This window comes from Notamacropus eugenii, chromosome 3 (genome assembly GCF_028372415.1).
Source record: "Notamacropus eugenii isolate mMacEug1 chromosome 3, mMacEug1.pri_v2, whole genome shotgun sequence".
In the NCBI taxonomy this organism is placed as follows: domain Eukaryota; kingdom Metazoa; phylum Chordata; class Mammalia; order Diprotodontia; family Macropodidae; genus Notamacropus; species Notamacropus eugenii.
In genome coordinates this window covers 18,831,878-18,857,554 of record NC_092874.1, presented here as the reverse complement: position 1 = coordinate 18,857,554, position 25,677 = coordinate 18,831,878, and the positions used below count along the sequence as shown (strand labels likewise).

The 25,677-nt window shown below is 43.5% G+C and overlaps 1 protein-coding gene across 5 annotated transcripts in view; it reads left to right on the top strand.

Moving 5' to 3' along the window:
- JAZF1 (JAZF zinc finger 1) overlaps positions 1-25,677 on the top strand; it is a 269,317-nt gene that overhangs the window by 224,941 nt on the left and 18,699 nt on the right. For all 5 annotated transcript variants that reach the window (XM_072651019.1, XM_072651020.1, XM_072651021.1 and 2 more), the window contains one exon: positions 4,399-4,595. In XM_072651019.1, coding sequence (XP_072507120.1) covers positions 4,399-4,595 — 197 coding nt within the window. The remainder of the gene's footprint in view (positions 1-4,398; positions 4,596-25,677) is intronic.

The following is a 25,677-nucleotide window of genomic DNA, read 5'->3' as shown; positions in this document are numbered from 1 at the left end:
TTTTAGATGGGAAGATGTCTTGTTTTCTGGAGACATTCAGGTTTGGGGGGTCTTTGGTTCATAGTTGGCACCAAACCCTTTCAGTCAAAACCATCAGCTTCTCCCTGAAGCCAGTGTCTCCCCAAGTCTCTCCTTGCCCCCAGATCAGCTTCAACAGCCTCCTTGACAGCAACTAATGGCAGTGTGGGACAGTGCATGGAGCCCCAGACTTGGAGATGGGAATCCACCAATCCATAACATTTATTAAGCACCTACTATGTGCTAGGCATGGGGCTGCTTAGCTTTACAAATATTGTTTCAGCAGTCTCATTATTGCAATAATGGAAGTTCACTGGGAAGGCTGCAAAGATATCCCCAGTCTCTGATTGGCAAGTACAGTATGGAAAGCAGGAGGTGGGGAGATGGGCACCCCCCAAAACCCTCATACTCATTTACTTTGCAATCCTCTGTATGTTTCCCTATAGGCACATTTTATCTCCTAATCTCAGCTTCTCAAGGGCAGGGGCCAATTCATGTATGTCTTGGTTCCTCGGCACCTAGACTAGGGCCTGGATAGGTGCTTAATAAGTGCTTATGGGTTGATACATTTGGTCAGAATGAAGGAAGACATTGGCAGTCATCACTGCCCTTTATCTCAGAAAATCTCAGTGCCTGAGCCTTCTTCCCTTTCGCTTAGATGGGAGGAAGATCTGGGGATGATTTGAGAACATTCTGCTCCCTCAGATCTGTTTCGCCTCCCAAAAGGCAGTCCTTTTTTTTTTATCTTGCACAATCTACCGTTTATGACTGGTCTGCAAGGGAGGGAGCTGCTTTCCATCTTAGTTACGACCAGACCCACATCCAGAAATTAAAATGGATACCCAGGCTTCTAAGCGGGAATTACTGCTCCTTCCTGGACAAATGGAGTCAAGGATGGGGGCGGGGGCGGCACAGATGCCATGTGACCCTGGCTGTCCTTACACCAGGACAGGGGGGCTGGGTGTCTTTGGTCCGATGCATCATTGATGAACTTCAACGTCTCTCCTTGTTCTGATCAGACGTATCAGTCAACAAGTGTCCTGCCTGTGGCTATGAGAATTGGGGGAAGGGGGAAACAGGTAAACCCTGGAAGAGGGATGACAAGGACAGCCTCTTGGGTGTGGTGTCATGGAAGCGTGGGCTGGCAGTACAGCCAAGGGGACACCCAGGGGTAGGGATGGGTCCATCACCTCCCAGGGCAGTCTTTATAGGGCCAACTGGCCTGTTTAATCTTCCTAAAAGCCCTGGGAGGGAGGTGATCTTAGGCGTCTTTGAGGGTCACATGGTGCCGGATTTGAACTCTGTCCACCGCAAAGCTCATCTGTTCAGGAGGTGGGACTTCAAAGATGCCAGCATTTAGGGTCCGAGGTTAGGAAGGAGAGTATTCCAGGCATGGAAAACAGCCAGTACAAAGGGTAGGAGAATGGGTTCGGCCAGACCCTGGTGTGGGTAGAGGGAACTCGCGTGTTAGCCTGGAAAAGTAGAGTCGGAGCTGGAAAGAGCGTTATCTGCCAAACTGCATTTTCTATTTAATCCTAAAGGTAACAGTCATGGGGAGCTTCTTAAGGAGGGGGGTGGGGGGCAGCACAGACAGACCTCAGCTTTAGAAACATCACGAAGTCAAAGAGGAAACAATCAGTGGCTTTGTGTTCTGTCAGGAAAGAGAGCGTATCTACACCGGTTATAAGGATACACGGAGTAAATAAAAAGGAAGACGAGGTAGTTAGGGAGGGGGGCTACGGAGAAGCGGGAGAGGATTCTGGCAGAGGCAAGGGCACCCTGAAAGAGCTCCATGTGGGGGCTTCGTTCTAACGCTCTCTCCTTTCCCCGTCCCTCCTCTCATTCTGTCTTCCTCTGTCTGCAGATCTCCCCCCTCCCTTCTTCCCTCTCCTTCCCTCTCCCTGCTCTCATTGCTTCTTCCTCTTTCTCTGGTTCTCCCCCCCCCCATTCATTCTCATTCTCTTTCTCATCCCCCATTTCTTTTTGTCCTCTCCCCTCTTTCTGCTCAGGGGGCCCTCCATCCTCTCCAGCCTGATGCTTTATTGCCACTGGCTTAAACGTATCCAAGTCCCTTTACGCCTCGCGATTACGTTGCAGAAGGCATCTCGGAGCAGGAGCGGGTCGAGGCGTTCTCAGGGTTAACGGAGGATGTTAGGAGCCGCTACACCGTGATGCTCGTTCCACCGTGCTGGAGGCAGTATCTGCGTCCGGAAAGGCCGGCGGGGCCTCCCCTTGTTCGCGGCCCATCCACCGAGCTGGTAGTTTAGCAACTTTGTAGCGCGCTTAGGGCTGGAGGCGGGCCAGGGAACCCTGGAAAGGGTGCCGGGAGAGGCCCCAGCTCCCCAGCCCTCCTCCGGTGAAAGCCCCAGGGACGCCCCCACGACCATGACACCCCGTAATAGTAACGAGGTTGATCTACTATCGGCAACTTTGTATGTACTTTGGAAACTTCGTGGTAGAGGATGCCTGTCCTGTCTGGATGCAGTAGTGAAAGTGACGCAAGACGCCCGTTACAAACAGAGAGCGTGCCGCAGGTTCCAGTGTGGGCTCCCCACCCTTTAGACCCGGTAAACATACACAGCCTTCCCAGAATGGTGTTTTCAAATGCGTAAAGGAGAATACATAGGATCAAAGAAAATCAATTATATTCCAATGCAGTTATCAAAGTATTTTTTAAAAATTCAAGCTCATAAACCCCGGGTTAACAACCCCTGTCCCGGGTAAACGCTTTAGAAAAGACTTCATTTCCCCCTTATCCAAAACCTTTTATTGAAGCATCAGCTTTATGACAGGAACTGTGCTAGATAGCACAGAGGAGAAAAAGAAATGACTGAATTAGGTCCTGCCCTCAAGTGGCTTACATTGTGATGGAGAGACAGCATACAGACATACAAATAAATATATACAGAATCCAAACAACGTGAATACAAGGTCTCTTTGGGAGGGGGTGTCCTGCCGCAGGGAGGACCAGGAAGGGCTTCATGAACTACCATCACGATTCTGCTGAATCTTGAAGAACATTTCTTGGGAGCTTTAGGGCCACGAAGCAAGATCATGAATAATCTGATTGTAGGGGTCATGTAATCCAACCCCTTCAGTTCACAGATGAAGACATGAGAAGTCACAGGACAGGGACTTTCCCAAGTTCTCATGTAGGTAACAAGGATCATGGCCAGTGTCTGAGCTTAAATCTTCTGACTGAGTCAGGGACTGTCTAATGCTGCCTTAATAACTTGTTGTTATGGAGTTGTTTCAGTCATGTCTGAGTCTTCATGATGCCTTTTGGGGTTTTCTTGGCAGAGATACTACTTCTTCTCCAGCTCATTTTACAGATGAGGAAACTGAGGCAGACGGTGAATGAAATAACTTTACCAGGGTTACCTAGCTACTAAATGTCTGAGGCCAGATTTGAACTCCTGAAAATGAGCCTTCCTGACTCCAGGCCTGGTATACCATGCACTGTGCCACGTAGCTGTCGCCTTAATAACTGCCGAGCAAATATCTAAACAGAGAGGATCTTGTGCCCTCTGCTTTTGTATCTCTCCATCACTTACAATGTAGCTGATGGGGAAGTATCTCAGCCTCTTCATTGTAACAGATGTGTAGGTTTTCTGCCCAGTGTGTAATCTGACGCATTTCACACAAGGTCTGTGGATGCTTACTCTCTGAGCCGAATTCCTCTCTCTAACTTGTACTCATACTGGCAGGTCTGCAGTCACACTCACACTCTTTCAGGGTCCTAAGGGTAACTTGATTGGGGGAAGGGGGGGCGCAGTACACTTCCTCTTCTCATCCCTTTAGCCTTTATGCCCCTCCCAGTGTGCTTCTATTTACACAAACACGGCTGCTCAGGGTGATGACCTGTTTACATCTTCACTACATCCTTTTCCTTATCAGTAAGACAAAAAACAAGTAGAATAACAGTGTTACTCCTGTAAGACTGATTGAGGAGTAATAAATAGATTTGTGTAAGTCTGGGTCACACTGTCCCACTATATATATTCAGTATCTATGGAGGAGAGTGGGAATGCTTACATGGACCTAACACAATTTTGGAATGATAAACTTTAATACTTTTCTTTCTTTCTCAGGTACTGTCCATAAAAATTCCTTGAGGAACATAGCTTTTGTTTTGAAAATTGCTTCCATTGCTAAGTTGAGCTGATTCTTGCTGTGTTTGACTAACATCCCTCTTTTCTGCAGTAAAAAAAAAAAAAGACAAATTTTTTGATTCAAGGAGTCGCACTTGAACAAAGCAGTTTTCAGTCAACATTTGTTAAATTCATTTGGGGAGATTTTCAATGCACTTGCTTTAGGAAAAGCATATCTGATGATTCCCCAAACCTTAACGACTCCGTTCACCTTCTGTTTATGTTTCAGATTTATGACTGATGCTGCTCGTCGTGAGCAAGAGTCTTTGAAGAAGAAAATTCAGCCCAAACTTTCATTGACCTTGTCCAGCTCAGTATCTCGAGGAAATGTGTCCACTCCACCTCGCCACAGCAGTGGAAGCCTTACACCACCTGTCACCCCTCCCATCACTCCCTCCTCTTCCTTTCGAAGTAGCACACCAACAGGTAAGTCCTTATGACTCTACTCGGACCCTGCCATGTTGGGGGAAGCGACCCACCACCCTCTGCGTACAAGTTTCAGGTGGCTTCTCTCTTTCCCTAAGAAAACTGTTTGCTACCTATCAATTTGTTTGGTACCCATTCCATTCCATTAAGTTCAGCAGACATGTATTAACTGTCTCCTGGTTAAAAAGTCCTCTTCTTAGTGCTTGGAATTCAAAGGTAAACATCATACTTTGCCTGCCCTCAAGGAGCTTATAGTCAATGGGGGAATACAGCATGAACACAGGACACTGACAAAAATATAGTGTAAGGCTAAATCATCATCTGCTATTTTGGTTTATGTATTGATGACCAGCTCTTGTGTGGGGAGGAGGGATTCTCCTTTCCTCTTGTCTGTCAGGTTAGGAAAAAAAGACTGGATTTTTATTCAGTTTTCCGAAAAAAATCTGAAGGATGGTCTCTTTTTGGGCTGACTGTCCCTAGCTACCCTATCATAATAGTTAATGCTAACTGTTAGAATTATGTTATATATAAATTATAAATGCTCACTATTAGAAAGCATTGTGTATGATGCTTTGCAATTATTCTCTCATTTGGCTGTCATAACCCTCTTAAGATAGATGCTATTATTAGCTCCATTTTTCAGATGAAGAAACTGAGGCAGAAATGACTTGCCCAGGGCCATACAACTACTGTCTACGGCTGTATCTGAAGTCAGGTCATCCTGACTCCAGGCCCAGTGCTCTGTCCACTGCACCATTGAACTGCCTCATGGTTTGACAAATCCTAATATTGTGAGATTTTTTTAAGTCACTGACAAGGAACAGTGCCCATTTCTCAACACAGTTACTAATAGACTGTTTGCCAGAGTTTTTTGGTTTTTTTTGATTGAGATTATTTAACTAATAGACTGATTTGGCAGCCAGTAGAAACAAGCTGTATTAGCTTGGTCAGACATCCTCAGATACCAAGTTATCTTCAGTCAATCAGTCAGTCAACCAGCAAGCTTTCATTAAGCACTTACCATGTGCCAGGTGTTGTGTTAGGTGCTATGGATGTAAATACAGAGAATGACGTTACCTCTACCTCTTGAAGTACTTATGTTCTAATGGATGAGATGTTAGGATACAGACACATACATACTGAATTAGTATGAAGAGAATAACTATAAAGTAGTTAAATACAAGTTAATTAGGGAGGGAGGGTACGTACTAGCAACTGGGGGCTGCAAGGAAAGGCTCCAAAGTGGGAGGAGGAGAGGAATCCAGTGAGGCAGATCCATGCCTGGACTGCATTCCAGGCATGAGGCTCAGTTAGTGCAAGGACACAGAGATGGGAAATCTAGTCCTGTATGAGGCACAGAGACATCAGTGTGACAGCATCACCAGAAGTGGGAAGGAGGGGAAAATTTCTTTCGTTATTCATTTATTTCTGGTACTTGCTGAGTTCTGCCTGTTAAAATGAGGCCATTTTGATCAGACCAAGTCTTTCTGATGAAAGAGGAGAAGATCATAATGTAAGAGAAGGTGATGATGAAAAAGAAGGAGATGATGCTGATGATGATGATGGAGAAGAAGATCATGATGATGGTGATGATGGTGATGGAAGAAAAGAAGATGATATGGTGGTGAAGGAGAAGAAGAACTGATGATGGAAGAGGAAAAGATCATGATAGAGGAGAAGATGGTGAAAAAGAAGATGACTGATGATGATGATGATGGAGAAGATCATGATGATGGTGATGATGGTGATGGAAGAAAAGAAGATGATATGGTGGTGAAGGAGAAGAAGAACTGATGATGGAAGAGGAAAAGATCATGATAGAGGAGAAGATGGTGAAAAAGAAGATGACTGATGATGATGATGATGGAGAAGATCATGATGATGGTGATGATGGTGATGGAAGAAAAGAAGATGATATGGTGGTGAAGGAGAAGAAGAACTGATGATGGAAGAGGAAAAGATCATGATAGAGGAGAAGATGGTGAAAAAGAAGATGACTGGTGATGATGATGATGGAGAAGATCATGATGAGGAAGAGGAAGAAGAAAAAAGATGAGAAAGAAGGAGGAGGAGGTTAATGAAATATTTTTCAAATATACAGCAGTGAACTGATGGAATTTCAGAAGGAAACACAGACAGGTGCGGCAATATTGGTCCCACAGTGTTAAATTTAATATATGTTTTTTCCCCCAAACCAAGCTGTACATAAGAGACTTATGTTTCACTTATAATCCTCCTTTTTCCCACCGGACCTGATGTAGGTCACTCCCAGCTAGGAGTTCCTCTCCCAAAGCAGATCAGCACCTCCACTGCGAGGTGGCCAGGGCGCTTAGAAATGCATGCTTGGCTAGGAGTCACAGGGCCAGCCTGGTCCTGGGCTGAGACTTCAATCCAGATGTTTTCAACTGCAAGTCCAGCTCTCCCTCGCATGTTAGGCCATCTCAGTTTGATCCTCTTTTTCCATCCTTTTGGAATGGAAATGCTGGTGTTTGATGTTTGTTGTGTTTAAAATTTTTTAAAGTGAAAAAAAGACTATTTACAGGAAAAAAGGAAAAGTTTATTAAGTTCATCCTGAGGACAAGAGAGGAAGCCCAGGCTAAAGCCATAGACCAGAACTGATGAAGTGAGAAGAAGAGAAGAAAGAGAATCTGAGAGATGGAATTGGCACCATCTTGGAAAGAATGATAATGGTGCATGAAGGTGGTGGGAAGGCCAGATGGAAAGGGAAATGCTCCAAGTAAAAGACTGCAGGCGGAGGGATGTTTATGACTCACATTCCTGGGGTGGGGGTTGGGGTTCTTAATGGGCTTTTGGACTAAGTTTTTAATGTTTGGGCAACTACGAAAATGTTCTTTCACAAAAATCCTTCTGTTACACACACACACACACACACAGACACACACACACACAGCATGCACATCCATTTCCCTCTGGCACCTGAACGTTGTCTTCGACCTCCAGAAAACTTTAATATGCTTTAATATTCCTGTTTCCTAATGTGGAGGGATAATAACAGAGAGGGCACTGTGCACCTGCCCCAACAAAAGTACGACTTTGCCACCATTTCCATGTGATTAGATAAATTGTGTGTTTGTTGCGTGATTTGGGGGAACCCTGGTTGAATAGGAATCCTGTTTCCTCTTCATCATGGTCCACCATACACCCATGGCTTTGGGGCTCAAGAATTGGCCGTCTTCCTTTGGATCCCTCCACTAGACAATGAGGACAATGTGGCAGAGGCTATAGCTCTGTTCCAATGAAATCACACTCACAGACTTGAATATGAGAACTTAGAAGGAAGCTTGAAAGTCATGTGGGAAAGTTCCTTCTTTATATTGATAAGGAAGCTGAGGCCTAGACCAGGTAATTCACCGGGCACTTTGCAGTACAACAACCATGTCTTGGAATTAACCTTCCAAAGGGCTGAGAACGTGTATCTCACCTCCTCTCTTGGCAGAAGAAAGAGACTTTGAATGCAAAGATTGTATAGAACATGCAGACAATGAAACAGAAAGCAAGAGGATTCCTAAATTGAATATGTATTTTTTAATGAGAAAGGCAAGTTAATAAATTAGATATTTATTATTAGATTTTATTATAATATTGTCATAATATTATTAGATTAATAAATCTAAAAGAAGTATCCAAGAGGAGATACCAAAAATTAGAGAAGAAATAGATAAATTGAAAGCCAGAAATATCCAAGGATAAAACTAAAAACTGGTTCTTTGGAAAGACTGATAAAATTGATAAACTTTTAACCAAATCTGAGTAAAAAAGAAAATCAACAAAATAGCAGCAAGCAAGGGGAAATCACATCCGATCTAACAGAAATAAAAGCAATCGTTGCAATCTATTGTATGTAATTATACACTAACAAGGCGAAGAGCGCAAAAGAAAGAAAATAGTACCTTCAAAAACATAAATTATTCAACTAACATTAGACCAAATGGACGTCTTACATAAATAACACAATCTCAGAAAAGAGGACAGAATTAGCCATAAGGGAACTACCAGAGTGCAAAAGCTCCTGGTCCTGATGAATTCACAGGAGGATCCCATCAGATCTTTCAAAGAGAAGGTTCAGTGGATGGAACATTTAGTCCAGAGTCAGGAAGGTCTGTGTTCACAATCCAGTCACAAACACCTACTAGCTGTGATCCTGAGAAAGTTGCCTGTGCCTTGGTTTTCTCATCTGTCAAATGACAATAATGATAATATATAATATAATGAAATAATATGATAATAACACTGCCTATCTTTCAAGCTGTTGTGGGGGTCAGATGAGAGAATATTTGTAAAATGCTTAGCACAGTGCTTGATATATAAATGCTATTTCCTTCTCCTTCCCTGTCTCTACTATTCATATGCTACATAAATTATTCTCCAAAATTGGGGGGGAAAGCACTCGATTAAATTCATTTTGTGAGACATATATAGTCCTAATACCCAGGCTAGGGAAGGATCAAGTACTGGAGAAGTGTACAGAGTGATCCCACTAACGAATTATGGATTTTAAATTTTTTAAATAAAAGCCTTTCAGATTACCATGATTCATTCACGAAGTCGTTCATTTTGACCAACTTGGATTTATACCAGGGATATAGGGATGGTTCAACATTAGGAAAGCAGTCAACCTAATTAATCATATTAAAAACAAAACAGAAAGAGATGGAAAACAGCATGGTTATCTCAAGAGATGCAGAAAAAGCTTTTAACAAAGTACAGTACTCATTTATGTTAAAACCCCTACAAAGTACAGACATAAAGAGATGATTTTTAAATGTCATAAAAAGTCTCTAAAACCAAAAACAAGCATCATATGTAAGGAAGATAAACTAGAAATTCTCCCCAAAATAGCAGAGCAAAGTGAGACTACCCAACTCTCCCCACTAACTTTTGATAAACTTCTAGAAATGTTAGCAATAGTAGTAAGACAGGAGAAGGAAATTAAAGGCATAGAGGTAGAGAGGAGACAAAATTATCCCTATGGTGATTTAAACCATTTACGTGGAAAATCCTAGAGAATCAGCAAAAATATTGATTAAGACAATTAACAACTTCAGCAAAATTCCAGACTACAAAATAAATCCAAAAAAATCAATGGCATGTCTCTATGTTAATGACAAATCCGAGAGGCAATAAAAGGAGAGAAATCCCATTCCAAAAGCTACAAAATGCCTGAAGTATCTGGGAAATCAGCCTCCCGAAGCCCATGAAAAGCTTGTTTAGATTCAGTTACAAAGTGCCCCTTAAAGGAAGAAGCAGCTTAAATAAATAGCAGGAGGAATATTCAGTGCCAATGTCTATACCGTGCCAAAATAATAATATTAAATAATACAAATATTATTATTAAATTATTAACATGTTATATTACACATTGTATAATATATAATACATAATGTATTACATATATTATGTTAATATATCAATTAACAAATTTATATTAATATAATGTAACATGATATATAATATGGAATTAATACATTACTAGATTATTAAATATGAATAATATAATATATACCTAATAAAGTTAATTTAACTTCTCAGCTTTACCCATAAAATTATCCAAAAGTTACTTTATAGAATGAAATACAGTAATAACAAAATTATTTGGAAAAATAAAAGATCAAGAAAATTAATGAAAAGAAGAAGGGGCGAAGGAAAAATAGCTCTTCTAGACCTCAAACTATGTTATAAAGCAGCAGTCAACAAAACAATCTGGCATTGGCTAAAAAACAGAAAGGTAGATCAGTGGGACAGACTAGGCAAATGAGATTCAGAAACCATGGTAACCAGGGTAACCCAATGTTCAATAAACTAGAAAACATCGATTGCTTAGGAAAGAACACCCTAAAACTGCCGAGGAAATTGGAAAGCAATCTGGCAGAAATGAGGCTTAGACCCTCACTTCACACCACATTTCCCAGTACATTCTAAATGGCTGCCCCACCTTAACATTAAGGGTTATACTATGAAAACATCAGGAGAGAAGCACACACAGCCTGGCACAGTTGATATGTGGGTTTGCTTAGTCTCTTTTTAAAATCCTTATTGTAAGAGGTGGCTAACTGAGAAAACAGAGGAGGAGGAGAAATTCCTTTCATTAAAAATGAAGGGGATGAAAAGTTAAATTAATTAATTAATTTTAAAAAATGAAGGGGATGTCAAAACAAAATATACCAATAAAGATGACATTTTAAAAGTAAATTACATAGACTTTATCTGAGGTTGATAAAAGTCCTTAATTTGTCAGTCAGGTATTTATATATGGAAGACAGTCTTGATCATTGTATGGTGCATTGTGATAGTCTTAAGGTAAGGTTAATTCCCTCAAAAAACTGGTTATCCTCACTCAAAATATTAAGTTGATAGGATGGTAAAGTCATAAATCATCATTCAAGAACATTTAAAAATAACATCGTGAATAAATGCTAATTGTGAGACCCACACAATAAATACAGAAGGAAATAGAAAAATAGAGAGCTGCCATTACTGCTGCCTTTGCTTAAAATGTAAATGCCCAAAGTATGAGGACCTTGGAAGGGGCTCTCTTGAGGTATTATTATGATGATGGTTCTTATAAATGACATTTCCTTCCCTCCCTCACCCTGTGCCTCACCTGCTTTGTGACTCCCCCCCCCCCACTACCACCACCATGAACTTTGGAAATAATGGATGATAGTAACCTAAACTCTTTGGTCATTTCTATTTCTTGACTTGTGTGCTACCTGAGAAGGAGAGAACTGAGAAAACACCTTTCCGTCTTCACTAAGCCCTGATCTGCTTGGCAGAGACTGGACTGTGCACACTGGAGCTTATTAGCAGGACTCACTGTTGCTTTTATTTGTTTATCTTCTGTCTGTGCGCTGGCATCCACCAATGATGGCGGCCAGGAGGTGAGCTACAAGTGGTGTTGGCTAATTAACGGCTCCAAGGGGAGTGCTTGCTCAGCTTCTTCTCAGGGGCCCTCCAAGAGTGGTTTTTGCCCCTGTGGATCATGGGCATAAATGAGTTATTTAGAACACTGTCTATATTGGCCAAATGATCTGAAATTTGCATTCCTTTTTCACTTGGGAAAGGAAAAAGTTTGGGAAAAAGGAAAAAGCCGAACAGGCGTATGTGTGTGTGTATGTGCACGCATGTGTGTGCGTGTGTGTGTAGACCCAAGAATTGGATGGTCTATTTATGTAAATAGACACTTCAAAATTGACTCCTAGCACTTAACCTAGTGCCTGGCCTATATATTAAGCACTTAATAAATGCTTATAGATTGAACGATCAGTACATTGATTTATGTGGAGCATAAAAGACATTCCTTCATAAGTTCAGACTTTAATTCTAGTTTCAGTGATGTTGACAAAAACATTTGATGTGTTTTTGGGGTTTTTTGGTCCTACATCTGCTTCCATTGCTAAGGGCCTCCTCTGAAAGCTTTCATTGCCTCATTGAGGCATGCAGACTCAAAGACTGTGCTGGAGGAGGGAAGGCAAGGTGAGCTCCCATCAAACTAAGAAACCAACCATGTGTTGGTTATTAACCAACCATTAACCCACTCCTAGCCTGCCTAAATCAACTCAAGTCAAATCAACGAACTGGCAATGTCAAGTTCAAGGAACAGTTTGGTGGAAATGGAAGGTACTGAGGGCCTAAAGGATTCATCAGTCACCCAATAGATGTTTATTAAACATACCTACTATGTGCCAGAGGTACAAATACAATGAATAAAATAATCCCTGCTCTCAAGGGGCTTATATCCCACTGGATCCTGGATTGAGAGCTGGGACTTTAGAGGTCAAACCCCTCATTTTATAACTAGGGAAACTGAGGCCCAAGAAACTGAAATGACCAGCCTAAAGTCATGTAGGTAGTAAGGGACAGAGTTATAATTTGAACCTAGGCCCTCTAGCTCTAGGTCTGGTGCTCTTTCCACAAGTTATTATCTTATTATAGATGGACATTGTGGTGGTTGTCCTTCGTTCTCAAAGAGGACCAAAATGACATCACTTTAATAAGTCAAGTTTCAGTGTGTCCGACTATGACTGATCAGACCAATATGAGTTCAGAATGCCCTACCACAGATTGGGCACAGATAGGCCCTGTGAATATTTGGGGTGTTTACTCCAAATTTGCGCACCCTATGTTTACTTCATGCTATTTCAATTCTGCTTTGCTCATAGAGCATGGCAGCCTTTCTGATGTGGGCACGCCATGCTGAGCAGTTCTGTGCCAGTGTCTCCCATGTCCCACAATCAAATCCAGAGTTCTTGAGAGAGACCTTACAAGTGTCCTTGTATCATTTCTTCTGGCCACCATGTGATCACCTGCCCCACGCAAGTTCTCCATAAAATAGTCTTTTTGGCAAACATACATTTTGCATTCGAACAACGTGGCCAGCCCATCAGAGTTGCACTCTCTGAAGCATAATTTGAGTGCTTGGCAGCTTAGTTCAAGCAAGGACCTCAGTCTCTGGTACCTTATCCTGCCAGGTGATCCTCAGAATCTTTTTTAAGATAGTTCAAGTGGAAACGATTCAGTTTCCTGGCATGGTGCTGGTAGACTGTCCATGTTTCACAGGCATACCACAATGAGGTCAGCACAACGGCTCTGTAGATCTTCAGTTTGGTTGTCAATCTAATACCTCTTCTCTCCCAATCTTTTCTTCAGAGCCTCCCAAACATTGAGCTAGTGCTAGCAATGCATGCGTCACCCTCATTGTCAACATGTACATCCCTGGAAAGTACTCTACCAAGATGGGTAGTGCAGGGAGTGGCTGGAAAAGGATAGATATGATATAAGAGAGACGATAGATCTAACAAGTGATGGATGGGTTGGGAAGGGCTCATCATTGGCACAGACCCCTCGAGGTGGGGATTTCTTCTGGACTCTTTTGAGAAGGAGCTGGCTTCTCCCCACTCTAAGTCTTCAATGAAATGCTTGTCCATGTTATGGGAGGAATTGTTTTTTCAGAAATGGGTTGTACTAGAGTTCCACAGAGGTCCATCCCTTCTAACTCTTATTGTGGCTACAGAAATTCATGAAAACCTTCAGCTGAGGCAAGGAGGGATTATTGCGGTTGTGATGGTCTCTATCCATTTCTATCTATCTCTCTATTTCATCCCCTTCTCCTTTTGCCTTCAATCTTTCCCAACATCAGGGAGTTTGAGCCCCATCTTCTCATGATGGGGCTTAAGTATTTAAGCTTCAGCTTCAGTATTTGACCTTCTAGTGAATATCCTGAATTAATTTCTTTAAGTATTGGTTGAGTTATTGACTGAGTAGACCTCCCTTACTGCCCAAGGAACTCTGAAATGTCTTCTGCAGAAGCATGATTGGAAAGCATTGATTTTCCAGAACTCAGCTTTCACCGGAGAGCAACTTTCACAGTCATACCTTACTACTGGAAAAACCATCGCTTTGACTCTATAGATCTTTGTCAGCAAGGTGATGCCTCTGCTTTTTACTATGCAGTCCAGATTTGCCACAGCTTTCGTTCTAAGGAGCAAGCATCTTTTAATTTCATGGCTGCAGTCACTGTCTTTGAGCCTAAGAATATTAAGATCTGACCCTGCTCCCATTTCTTCTCCCTCTGTTTGTCAGGAAGGGATGGGACCAAGTGCCAAGATCTTAGCAGGTTTGTTTAATGTTAAGCTTCAAGCCAGTTTTTACACTCTCCTCTTTCACCCTGATCAAGAGGCTTCTTAATTTTTCTTCACTCACTGCCCTCAGAGTGGCATCATCTGCATATGTGAAACCGTTGCTATTTCTCTGGGCAACCATAATTCTGGCTTTTGAAGGAAAGGTTACAGTGTCCATTTATCTAGTGTAGGTCTCCATGGGTGAAATCAGGGATCTTTGGAGGATTGAGGTAGGAACAGCAGTCCTGTGGCATACCCCCTTAAACACACACACACACACACACGCACGCACGCACGCACGCACGCACACACACACGAACCCAGAACAAGATAGGATGAAATATTCTCCAGCCAAGGTATCATATGGTTACAGCTGCACTCATCCACAATCTCAGTTTTGTCACATTTCAAAGGACATAAGAGTTGAGCTCTATGGATGGTCAGTATTAACCAGTCATCAATGTTTGCCCAAGTAAGTGTACTTCAGTCTACTGTAATAATGATGACAGACAGCATTTATATACCACTCTACTTTGCCAAGTTTCCTCCCTCAGTCTTCATAACAACCCTGAGAAGTGATGCTATTCTTATGATGTCATAAATAAGGAAACTGAGGCAAACAAGTTGAAGCAACTTGCCCAGAGTCACACAGCCCGTAAGTGTCTGAGGCTGGATTGGAATTCAGGTCTTCCTAACTCCAGCCCCAGTGCCACAGACACATAGACACACAGACACACAGACACACACACACACACACACACACACACACACACACACACACTACCTTGAACAGCAAGCATATATTGGGCCTAGATGGAATGATGGAAATGAAGCAGTCTCTGACAACTTGATCACATGTCCTCTGGGATATGCCTTAATATCTTGTACATAGTAACGTGAGAGAGTCAGTTGTGATGGGGAAATGCCGTGAATCTGAATCTAAGACCAGGCCTTGGATTCTAGGTTTTCCAATTACCACCTGTATGACCTATAAGTCATTTCATGTCTTGGGAACTCAGTTCCCTCCTCTGGGTTTTTGCTTTTCTCGCTTTCCCCAACACTTGGCACAGTGCCTAGCACTGTGTAAACAATCGGTAAATAAATGTTTGTGGATTATGAAATCAGAAGGCTGGGCCCAGTGGTCTCTGAGAGCCTATGATCCTAAGAATTTAATATCTTTCCATTGACGTGGAGCATGGGGAGCATGTAAGGGAGGCCAGGTGTTTTTAGGTGCAGGGAGGAGCCCATCCAAGGCATTCTTAACAGCCTGTGACCTCCCTTGTTCTGAAAAACCAAGTCATTTCTCAGAACGAGCCAGTTGTGAGTTGAGGCCTGTACCTGTCCCTGAGCCCCAAATGAGGACAACGACACGGACAGGCCAGGCATGTGAAGGGGCTTTTCTGAGGTGGTATAATTAAAGCTGGGGCAAGCCAGGCCCGAAATGAGAAACAGAAGCCTTTCTCCTCCTCCTCCTTCAGCTCCTCCAGCTAGCAAATAACATTTCCTCTGCTATAAACAGTCCATTTAAGAACAAAGCAGGTCAGCACAAGCCCATAGTTCTAAGTATGGAAGGCCCTGGTATTTCCTCCCTGTTGGAGAGAGACAGTGGGGAGAACCTTCTGTGCTTAGAGGGAAAGGCTAAGCAAGAAGTGAGCCCCATAAAACAGGAGCTATCCTTTGAGGGTGTGGGAAGAGAAGGCATACAGATAGATGGACGGATGGAGAGGGGAGCCTTCAGGTGCCACTGGAGCATGATTTATGGCTTAGCGTGTTTCTGATAGAAAATAAGGACAACTGAGTCTCCCCTCTTTCCCTCGAAGACCCAGCTTTCTTTGATATGCAGAGAACAGTGATAGAGTTGTAGAGTGAGAGCGAAGGCTCCTGGTCCAAGGATAGATTTCAGGAAGTCTGGGAACTTGGATGGGACAAAAAAAATTACATCTGTTTTCATTAACCTCTGGTTTCCTTTGTCATCCTATGGATTTTACTATGTGTATTTAAAACCATTTTTTCTAAGAAGCCACAGGCTAGACCTGACTGCCCAAAGGGTCCATGACATACACAGAAGGGCAGATCTGGAAAAGACCTCAGGAGCCAAGCAGTCCAACCCCTTTGTTTTACAGTTGGGGAAACTGGGGCCCAGAGAGACCAAGTGACCTGTTCAAAGTTGCACAAGGTAATAAGTGACCAAGCTGCATTTGAACCCAGGTCCTCTGACTCCACTGTACCAAACTGCCTCACGTTCAACAACTCAGTTTAGTTCAACAGATAGGTATTAACCACTTATTATGTTCTCACTGAGTGGACCCCTCAAGGCAAATTTAGGAAAGGGTATAGAGTACAGAATGGGCGGGCCATGGAGTTACCCATGTTGGTGAGATCACAGATATCCTGGCAGACTTGAGGGTTCTATGGCAGGCACTGTGATAGAAATAGGACAAAAAGTCAGCAGCGCAGGCCCTCCTCCTGGGGGAAACTTCGTATGTGCCCAGGGAAATGAATGCCAAGTCTCTGTACACCTGCCCCTTGAAGACAAGGGGAAGAAGGGTGTGCACCTCACACCCACAGGGGACTTCGGGGACAGCAGCAGGGAAAGGAGAGCTTCGGATGGCCAGGCCCTGCTGGGCACAGACTCAAAGCCAAACAAACCGAAGTCCGACCAGAGGCACCTAGTTAATAAACCCGCACTTATCCCCTGACTTAAAAGCAGCAGCAGCAAAGTGGAAATAATTTCCCTTTGAATAAAAAGCACATTCAAGACCAGGTCTGAGAAAGTCTACTCAGTTTTTCTTGCAGAGTTTCAGGCATGGAGTAATTAGCTGTTTAGATATAGTTATAAACCAAATTTCATCTCTGCTCCGTAACTGATGTTTGACCAAGCTCAGGAAAAATATTCTGGCCCCTGCTTAGAATTCCCTTCAGGAATCTCAGAGCCCTTTCACATACAGCCATAGTTCACCTGGTGCTAGTAATGTGGTCTGGGCAAGCCTCTGGCCCCTGCAACTTTGAGGCTTTTTCTGCTCTCATCGGGGGCTTCAACACTGGCCAGAATAATATCAAGAAAAATGACTGGATGGGGTGGTACAACAGGGCATTTTTCAGGATGAGAAATATACTTTTTGAAATTCAGGATCTACAAATTAAGCTCTGCATTAATGAGAGGGGGAGAGGAGAACAGGGACAGAGAGAGGGATAGGGTGGGAGAGACAGAAGAAGGAAAGGGAGAGAGAAGAGGAGGGAAAGAGAAGGGGAAGAGGAAAAGGGAAAAAGAGTGAGGGGGAGAGAGAGACAGAGAGAGGGAGAGAAGATAGAGGAAGGGAGAAATAGAGAGAGAAGCATGAAGAGAAGATGGGGAAGGGAGAGACACAGAAAAGATGAGAGAGGAGGGAGAGAGAGAAGAACAGAGAGAGGGAGAGAGTAACAGAGAAGAGGCGGGGGGGAGAGAGAAGAGAAGAGAAATAAAATATGTGTTCATTTTCAGCTTGAGCCCATGACCTGCTCACTTGCCAAACACCCATCAGGACAGACTTCACAGGAATTTTCCTTTGGAAACAGACACAGCAGAAGTTCTGCCTCTGGCGAGGGGAAAATATATTGTTTGACCAAGGAAAGCGCTGCAGATTCTGGAATTTTTTTTAATAAAACAACCCTCAGGCTAGGAGACATCTGAGATTGAAGACATTAACCATTTGGAGCAACTGCAAACTCTCGTGTGTGCATTTCCAAGCAGGGTCCCTTTTTTCCTGTCTGAAACCTGGCATATTAAAATCAGAGAAGCCCTTTCATCTTGGTAGGTCTCCCAGCCAGCAGTGGGTTCTAATGTCTTTTCCATGTGCACCCAGGGCGAACGGTGGAATGATCCCAAGGCGTTGCTGATTGCTCCAGGGGAAGGTTCTTTTAGGGGTACTCATTTTTCAGTCACCAGAAGACAGTGGAGGTGTAGGATCTGACTGCTCTGTCCTGAGGCCAAATGAGAAAAGGATGATAGCATTTGATAAGGAAGAAGAGACATCCCCAGAACTGGAAGAGATAATGTAGAAAAAACAGAGAGGTTTAGCATCAGAACAGCCTGGGTGCAGGCCATATGACCCCAGAGGGTCTCTCTATCTCTGAAAGCCTCAGTGGCATCTCCTGTAAAATGAAGTTAATAATAGTGCCTACTATTTTCAGAAGAGAGGAGAAGAGAGAAAAATTGGGAACTCAAGATCTTGTAAAAATGAATGCTAAAAAGCTTTCTTAATGTGTAATTGAGGAAAAAGTAAATTCTATTTAAATTTTTGAAAATAAATAAATCCTTAACACTGGAATTTATCAGAACTAAATATATATGTGTGTATATATACATATGCATTTTATATATATACATATATGTCATATACACATTATACACACACACCCAGCACCTACCTCCCAGGGTGTTGTGAGGATGATGTATGTATGTATGTAAAGTCCTTTGCAAACCTAAGGTGCTCCATAAATGCTAGCTAATATCATTATCATTATTATGTCCAAGTTCCTCTGATAAAAGAGCCACAAACCATTTGCTTCTCCAATGTTTTCCCCCTCCCTCTCTGAAGAAAGGTTACACAAAATGTTCCCTTCCCTGGCCCCAGACCTAAGTCCTGGATCTGTGTGGAGTTGTCTGTTTTGAATAAATAATACATTTTTCAAAGTAACACCATTATCCAAATAAGGTAGTAAAGAGAGTAAAGCCAGTGTCCATCCACCCCCAGCCCACTACCCCTGCCCCTCGTGGGAACCTGAGGTAATGGGGCTTTCCATGGGCTTGAGCTTGAAGTCTTCCAATTTAAGACAAAAAAAACAATTCTTTGTTAACCCAATGTGATTACAATTAGGCATGTTTGGAAATAAAACAAATTCTTTCGTGGAATCATAAATATAAGGCTGAACAAGAGAGTCCCACTGTCTCTATGTCCCTGCCTCTAGGCAGCCCAGCAGCAGACCCGATGTGACAGAAGGTGAGCTGGCCTGGGTTCTGACCATCGGCCTGCTAGACTCCTCAGGTCTGTTATCCTAGAAGGCTCCAAAGGCAATTCCATCGAGCAAAACCTGAATCCCTTCATGGATGAAGAAGGTTAGGGATGGCATTAGAAATAGGCAGAATGCTGGTTTAAACCTCCCCTTTTCAGATTCTGGGACATTTTCGTGTTGTTGGTGTTTGCCATTTTCTTTCCTCCAGAAGGTCACCATGATGAGTTTTTTTTTTTTTTTACTAGGCTCCCTGTGCCAGACTCAGTGGAGGTTGCCCAGAGGTGAATTTAAGCTCAATGTAAGGAGATTAGAACTGTCCAGAAGTGGCCTGAGCTGTGTCTGGGGAGGAACGGAGGGATGCGGGGTTGGGGTGGGGAATTGTTCTCCATTGGAGTTTGTCAAAGAGAGAATCTAGGCGGCCATTTGGTGGGCTTCTGAGGGACCTTCTGCCTCCTCATTTCTGTGATTCTGGGTCACTGTTTGTTGCCTTTCCTTAAAATGAGGCAATCTCCAGAAATCTCTCATCAAAGCCAGATGGTTTCCACGGTATACATGTATGTAATTTAGCCTAGGCTATGTTATACCCAAAGAAAAATTGAAAAAACCATCTCCCAAACAGTAAGAAAGTTTGATTCAAGGTTATGCTTAACGACATAAAACTGAAATATAACAGCTTGGTGGAGAATGGATACCTGGCTGAATTGGGCAGACTTGAGCAGAGACTGAGGTCAGGCAGCGTTACGAAAATCAGCCCAAATCTGACATCTTTCCCACTTCTGGGACCATGGGGCCATGACAGGCTGTCATCACCCAGTGACAGTGCAGTTGAATTTCAGATAATTTTTTCTGGGAAATTTTAAAATGGAAAAGGAGCTTAGAGACCATCTGCTCCGACCCTTCATTGGGCACATTGGGGAAACTGAGGCCTAAAGAAGAGATTTTTCCCAAGGGCACACAAGGGCATAAGCAAAAGGGCCAGAATTCAAACACAGATCCTCAGAGCCCCAAACCCAACATTCTCTCCACTTTAGGATGACAGTGGATTTGGAATGTCATCCAGGAATTCAGATAGCAGCCCTTCCTGGGCCGCTCTTATGTATATCCTTCCACATGTTGACCACTAGGGACTTCCCCAGATACTGAGGGCCTTTCTCTAGATCTAGTGATATTACATGGACCCCAGTGGGCCAAGCTGTCTGCCATTCCTGTACTCCAAACCTTCCTTGGCTCTGTGATGCCATACCCTCTAACAGTCTTTCTCAGGACGCATTCCTGCCCTGATGTACTGTGCGATTGTAAGTCACCAGGAGGTTAGCAACAGTAAGAGGAATTCCCATACTTTGATCTCATTGGAACCTCTCACCAGTCCTGAGGAGCATGTGTTATTTTCTGCATTTACCAGATGAGGAAACAGGTCCCTCAAGGCTCGTTTTCCCCTATCATGCAGCTAGTAGGCATCACAGGCAGGATTCAAAGCCAGGTCTTCCTGAGGCCAATGACTCACACCCCACTTCTATTATAACCGCTCCACTTTTACCAAAACATACTTGCTTTGAAAGTACAGCATTAACAAGAGTAACAGTGCTTTCCCTCCAGAACCCAGAGGACAGACAGGCGCTTTCCTTCCTTATCCTGCCTCAGTCTCAGTAAGGGTGGGTTTAAACTCAGTTTATATGGAGCAGTTTCATGTCCAAAAGTGGCATCATGGCCAGATTAGTCATTGGCTCAGCATCAGGGAGTTAGGTCCCTCTCAAAGGGGCCCCTTGTTCCTCAGCACAGGGATGGTGAGGCAGGGGAACAGACCCTGCCCACAAGGAGTTTCTGCTCTATTGGGGCAGTGGGAAAGATTACAGTGGGTAGACAAGAATGGAAATGCAAAGCCACACACATTTCAGGAGGGACAGAATGATCAGCCAGGGGAAAGATTCGTGCTTTCATTTACAATCTTTGTATATGGAAATGGTCATGTTTGTGAAGTTAAGTGATAATTTTTTTAAGGAGATTTAAAATGAGGGTGGGGCAAGGAGAGGAATTAGGAAAAACTTTGTATCACACGTTGAATGTTATCCCTGGAAAATACTCAGCAGGAGACCCAGTCAGGTGGGTTCTAAATTTCCTCTTCTAGATGCAGGAAGATTTCCTTATCCTTTCCTCCTTCCTTCCTTCCTCCCTCCTTCCCTCTCTTTGTTTTTTCCTTGCTTCCTCACTCTCTCCCTTTCTCCTGTTCTCCCTCCCTCTCTTCCTTCTTTCCTTTTTTTCTTTTTTCTTTCCTTTCTCTCTCCCTCCCTTCTTTTCTTCCTTCCTTCCTTCCTTTCTTCCCCTTATTCTATCTTTGCCTTCTAGCCCTGTTTTGACTAGAGATGAAGGTGGGGTGGGGTGGTTTTTCAACAACTGCCTCCAAAGGCCAGTGCCCCTTCAGTAGCACAGACCTTAGGAATGGTAGTGAATCATATGGAGATTTTTAAGGTGATCCCCCCCAGGAGCAGTTCCACCCAAGAGTACCCTCTTGTCTGGACCTTGGGAGCCCCTAAAGTCATCCATCACTAGTTACAAATTTCACACCAGGAAGCAGTCATCAGAAATAAAGCCTCTAGAGTCAAATATCTGCCTTTCCAGAGAGATACCTTAAGAGGGAGAGGTTGCCTTCCTGTATGTGAATCCACCTCTTCTTATGAAAGATCTGTAGAAATCTCCCGGCTTGCTTTTGAAACTGGCAAAGTAAAACCCAGGTTGTTGTTTTCCTTCATTTCTATAGGACAAGCTTTATAATTTATTAGCTGACTGAGATTAGCAGAGACTGCCCAGTGACAATGTTCAGGGAGGATCATCCTGGAGTAACTGAGCTAAAAGTCTGGCAGAAACTGAACGGGTTGGGTAGGAAAAATCCAGAACATTTTTTATTTAACTAAATCTCTTTTTTTTAGTGTTTAAAAAGAGACATTTGTCTCCTCTCTCCCCACAATCGAGGGGCTGTAGATGTAGATGTTTCCCAATATCCTCAGAAGTGAAGCAGGGACAACATAAATGCGGGATGCGCTTGATTTGTTCAGCATCTCACCCTTGCAGAAGGATGTTAGCTCCTGAGGGCAAGGACTGCTCCATTTTTTTTGTCTTTGTATATGACTAGTACTTAGTACAGTGCCTCGCAAATAACAGAAACTTAATAAATGCTTATTGAATTAAATGGTTGGATTTTCCCCACATGAATGTTGGATGCAGCTTCCCGTCCACTCAAAAGTGCCAGGATGCGGTGGTTTGTGGGTTTGTTGGTTTCAAACGATAACTAGCCAACTTCCTGAGAACTGTACTACTTCTGTAGGAGACACAGACTGAACTCCTATACTCAGAAGTGTCCTGTGTGGATCTTTGCAGTGATGCTCTGACCTTCAGAAGGGAAACACCTACCCCTCTAACCTTCTTAATATTCAGATGAATCTGTGATATCATCAGTATAAAAATTCCCTCCAGTGATCCAAATGGCAATCCACTCATGCCTGCCCTTCCTGTGTGACTCTTATCTATGTCTGCCCAGAAATTGGTCACAGGTCGTCTACCCAACATGCTGGAATCCATCCTCACCCTCACTCTCACCTTGTGAAACTGGTACCATTTCCAAAAGGAGTTTTAATTACTTTTCCCAAATAACAAAAAATACTCTTGTTTTGAAAATGTTCTTTGTTGGTTCCTGTCTCCTCCATGGATTCTTTCCCAGCCACATTTCTCCTGCCCTGAGTGGATGGATTAATTGATGGTGTAGCTACAGGAGGTAGTTGGAGACATAGAACAAATTCTTGCTTTTATTCATTCATTCAACAAGCAGTTATGAAATGCCTGGTGAAGTCAGGCACTGTACTCTTGAGGCTGCAGAGACAAAAGACAAAAATACCAGCTGCCTGCCCTCCAGTAACTTACACTGTACTAGGGGAAACAGTGGAAACACAAAGAAGTGGGTACAGACTGTAGGTAGGATTCATTTCTTGTGGGGAGCACTTGAGTCCTGAAGGAAGTTGGGTAGATGATCCAAAGAACCTCTGGTGAACCAGTCTGGCAGGCACATCCAGAAGCACTGAGACCCGAAGGGTGGCTGGAAATGAGTTGTGAAGGGCTCCAGTTTCCAAAAATAGGACAAGTCCTCTCAGATCAGCTGATCTCAGCCTTTTTCAAGCACAGCCCCTCTGCCAAACTACAGATAAACTGACATTTTTTTTAAACCCCCCCCCCCAAAAATATATTCCTTGACCTGACCAAGAGAGGAGGTCTGGACTTGAACACTGTCCCAAATGTAACTCATGCTTAGAAGAAGATCATAATAACTCCTATTTACCAAGCACTCTGGTCACAACTGCAGGGCAGAGGGGAAATGGCTAATAGATGTCAGACTTCAGGATTTGGTTCACAGGTCGGGCCTGGGCACAGAAAGTGAATCAGCCACTGCCCTTGAGGAGCATACAGAGAGAATAACCATGCAGGAAGGAAAATGCATTCTTCAGTCTTGGACAACTCTTGTGGACCCCATTTGGGGCTTTCTTGGCATAGATACTGGAGTGGTTGGCCATTTCCTTCTCCAACTCATTTTACAGAGGAGGAAACTGAGGCAGACAAGGTGCAGTATGTCGTGTCTGAGGCTGGATTTGAACTCATGAAGATGAGTGTTCCGGACTCCAGGCCCAGCACTCTGTGCACCATGGTACCCCCTAGTTGTCCCAGGTAAAAAGTAGCACATGAATGTTAAGAGGGAGAGAGCTGGGTACGATCGGGGAAGGCTTTGTGTAGGTTAGCACCCCCTGAACTGGGCTTCCCAGGTCACTGGTGACGAGGGGGTGGACTCCAGAACCTGGACTTCCAGTGCCAAGTCGTTTGGTAGGATCAATATGAGAGCTGAAGGCACTTGTCACGGTTGCCTGCCTGATGGTGGATGAGACCAGAAAGCGGAGCTCCACTCTTCTCATCTCTGAGGGGACTAAGAAAGAAAACTTTGCCCTGGCGCTTTATACTGGGGAAAATGGATTCCATTTTCTTTACTGGCAGACTCAGTAAATCTGGAGTCCCCTAGGTACCTGTGATGTCCAACTCCTCCATCCCCCACCCCCAACTGAGGGGGGCCTGGCCTGGGCAGAAGTTGGGCTCGTAGACTTTGGAATGTTTACTTTGGGCCCAGAATGGCGCTGTGTTTTTTACACAGCCGTAAAGTGCATTTAAGCCTCCAATATAAAACATTTCTCGACTACCGTTTCATAAAAGCCTGTTTGCGTAGGTCCTTTTCCTCGCTGGTGCTTATCTTTCACGCAAACCTGTTTCCTGAGATTGTAGGAGCCACAGTAGGGAAAAAACAGAATTAACAAGAGAGAGATGCCTGTCATTGTGACTTGTGTATCAGGAGAGGTTCCTGATACAGTAACAAGTTTGTGTTTTTAACCCACGATTGTAGGCCTAATGAGAGAAGAGCCAAAGGAGTGCTAATTATGAATATTTTCCATTGTGGTTGGGAGCATACAACAGATGTTCCTCACCCCCCCATCTCTCTCTCTCTCTCTCTCTCTCTCTCGGTCTCTCTCTCTCTCTGTCTCTCTCTCTCTCTGTCTCTCTCTCTGTCTCTCTCTCTCGGTCTCTCTGTCTCTCTGTCTCTCTCTCTCTCTCTGTCTCTCTCTCTCGGTCTCTCTGTCTCTCTCTCTCTCTGTCTCTCTCTCTGTCTCTCTCTCTCTCTCTCTCTGTCTCTCTCTCTCTCTCTCTCTCTCTCTGTCTCTCTCTCTCTCTGTCTCTCTCTCTCTGTCTCTCTCTCTCTCTGTCTCTCTCTCTCTCTCAACTGGTTTTAATTTTTTCTTAAACTGAGAAATTTTTAAACATTTGCCAAAGTTCAATTAACATCCCATGACGGAAGGTGGAAAATGTCTGACTTTATTTGCCCTCAACCGTATACCTGCCTTTGCTCTGTGATCCCTGGCCCAAAAGGATTCCAGCTGGCGTGGACTTTATTACCATGGAGTTAATTTGCGGGATAAGCCTTTGGCGGAGGGGGTCTGTTTGGCTTTTATATATTCATTTATTTACCTTTTTCTGTTATAAATAAAACTGCACTGTAAAATGGGCAGCTTAATTGCAGGAAGCCCCAAACTATTTAATTTTTATTTTTTTTCCCCTGAAAGTGGTTAATAGCTTATTTTTGTTTAGGCGGCGTGGTCGAAAACCCTGTCTAAGCATATACCTTTAAAGCTGAGATTGTGTTACTCAGTTTATCATGTTTTCCCTGAACTGTATCTAAACAGGAGGCCGTGTGCTATTAAAAGGCCCTTTTTTTTGTAGAGCATGGAGTTGGGAATGGGGAGCAAGGAGGGAATTTATATAAGAATGCAGAATAACTTCCCGAGACAACGGGCGCTAGGTGACTATAAAAGACCAACAAATGCTTTGTCAAGGAATGGCCGGACGGTCAGCTGCTTCACATGGCTCCCTTC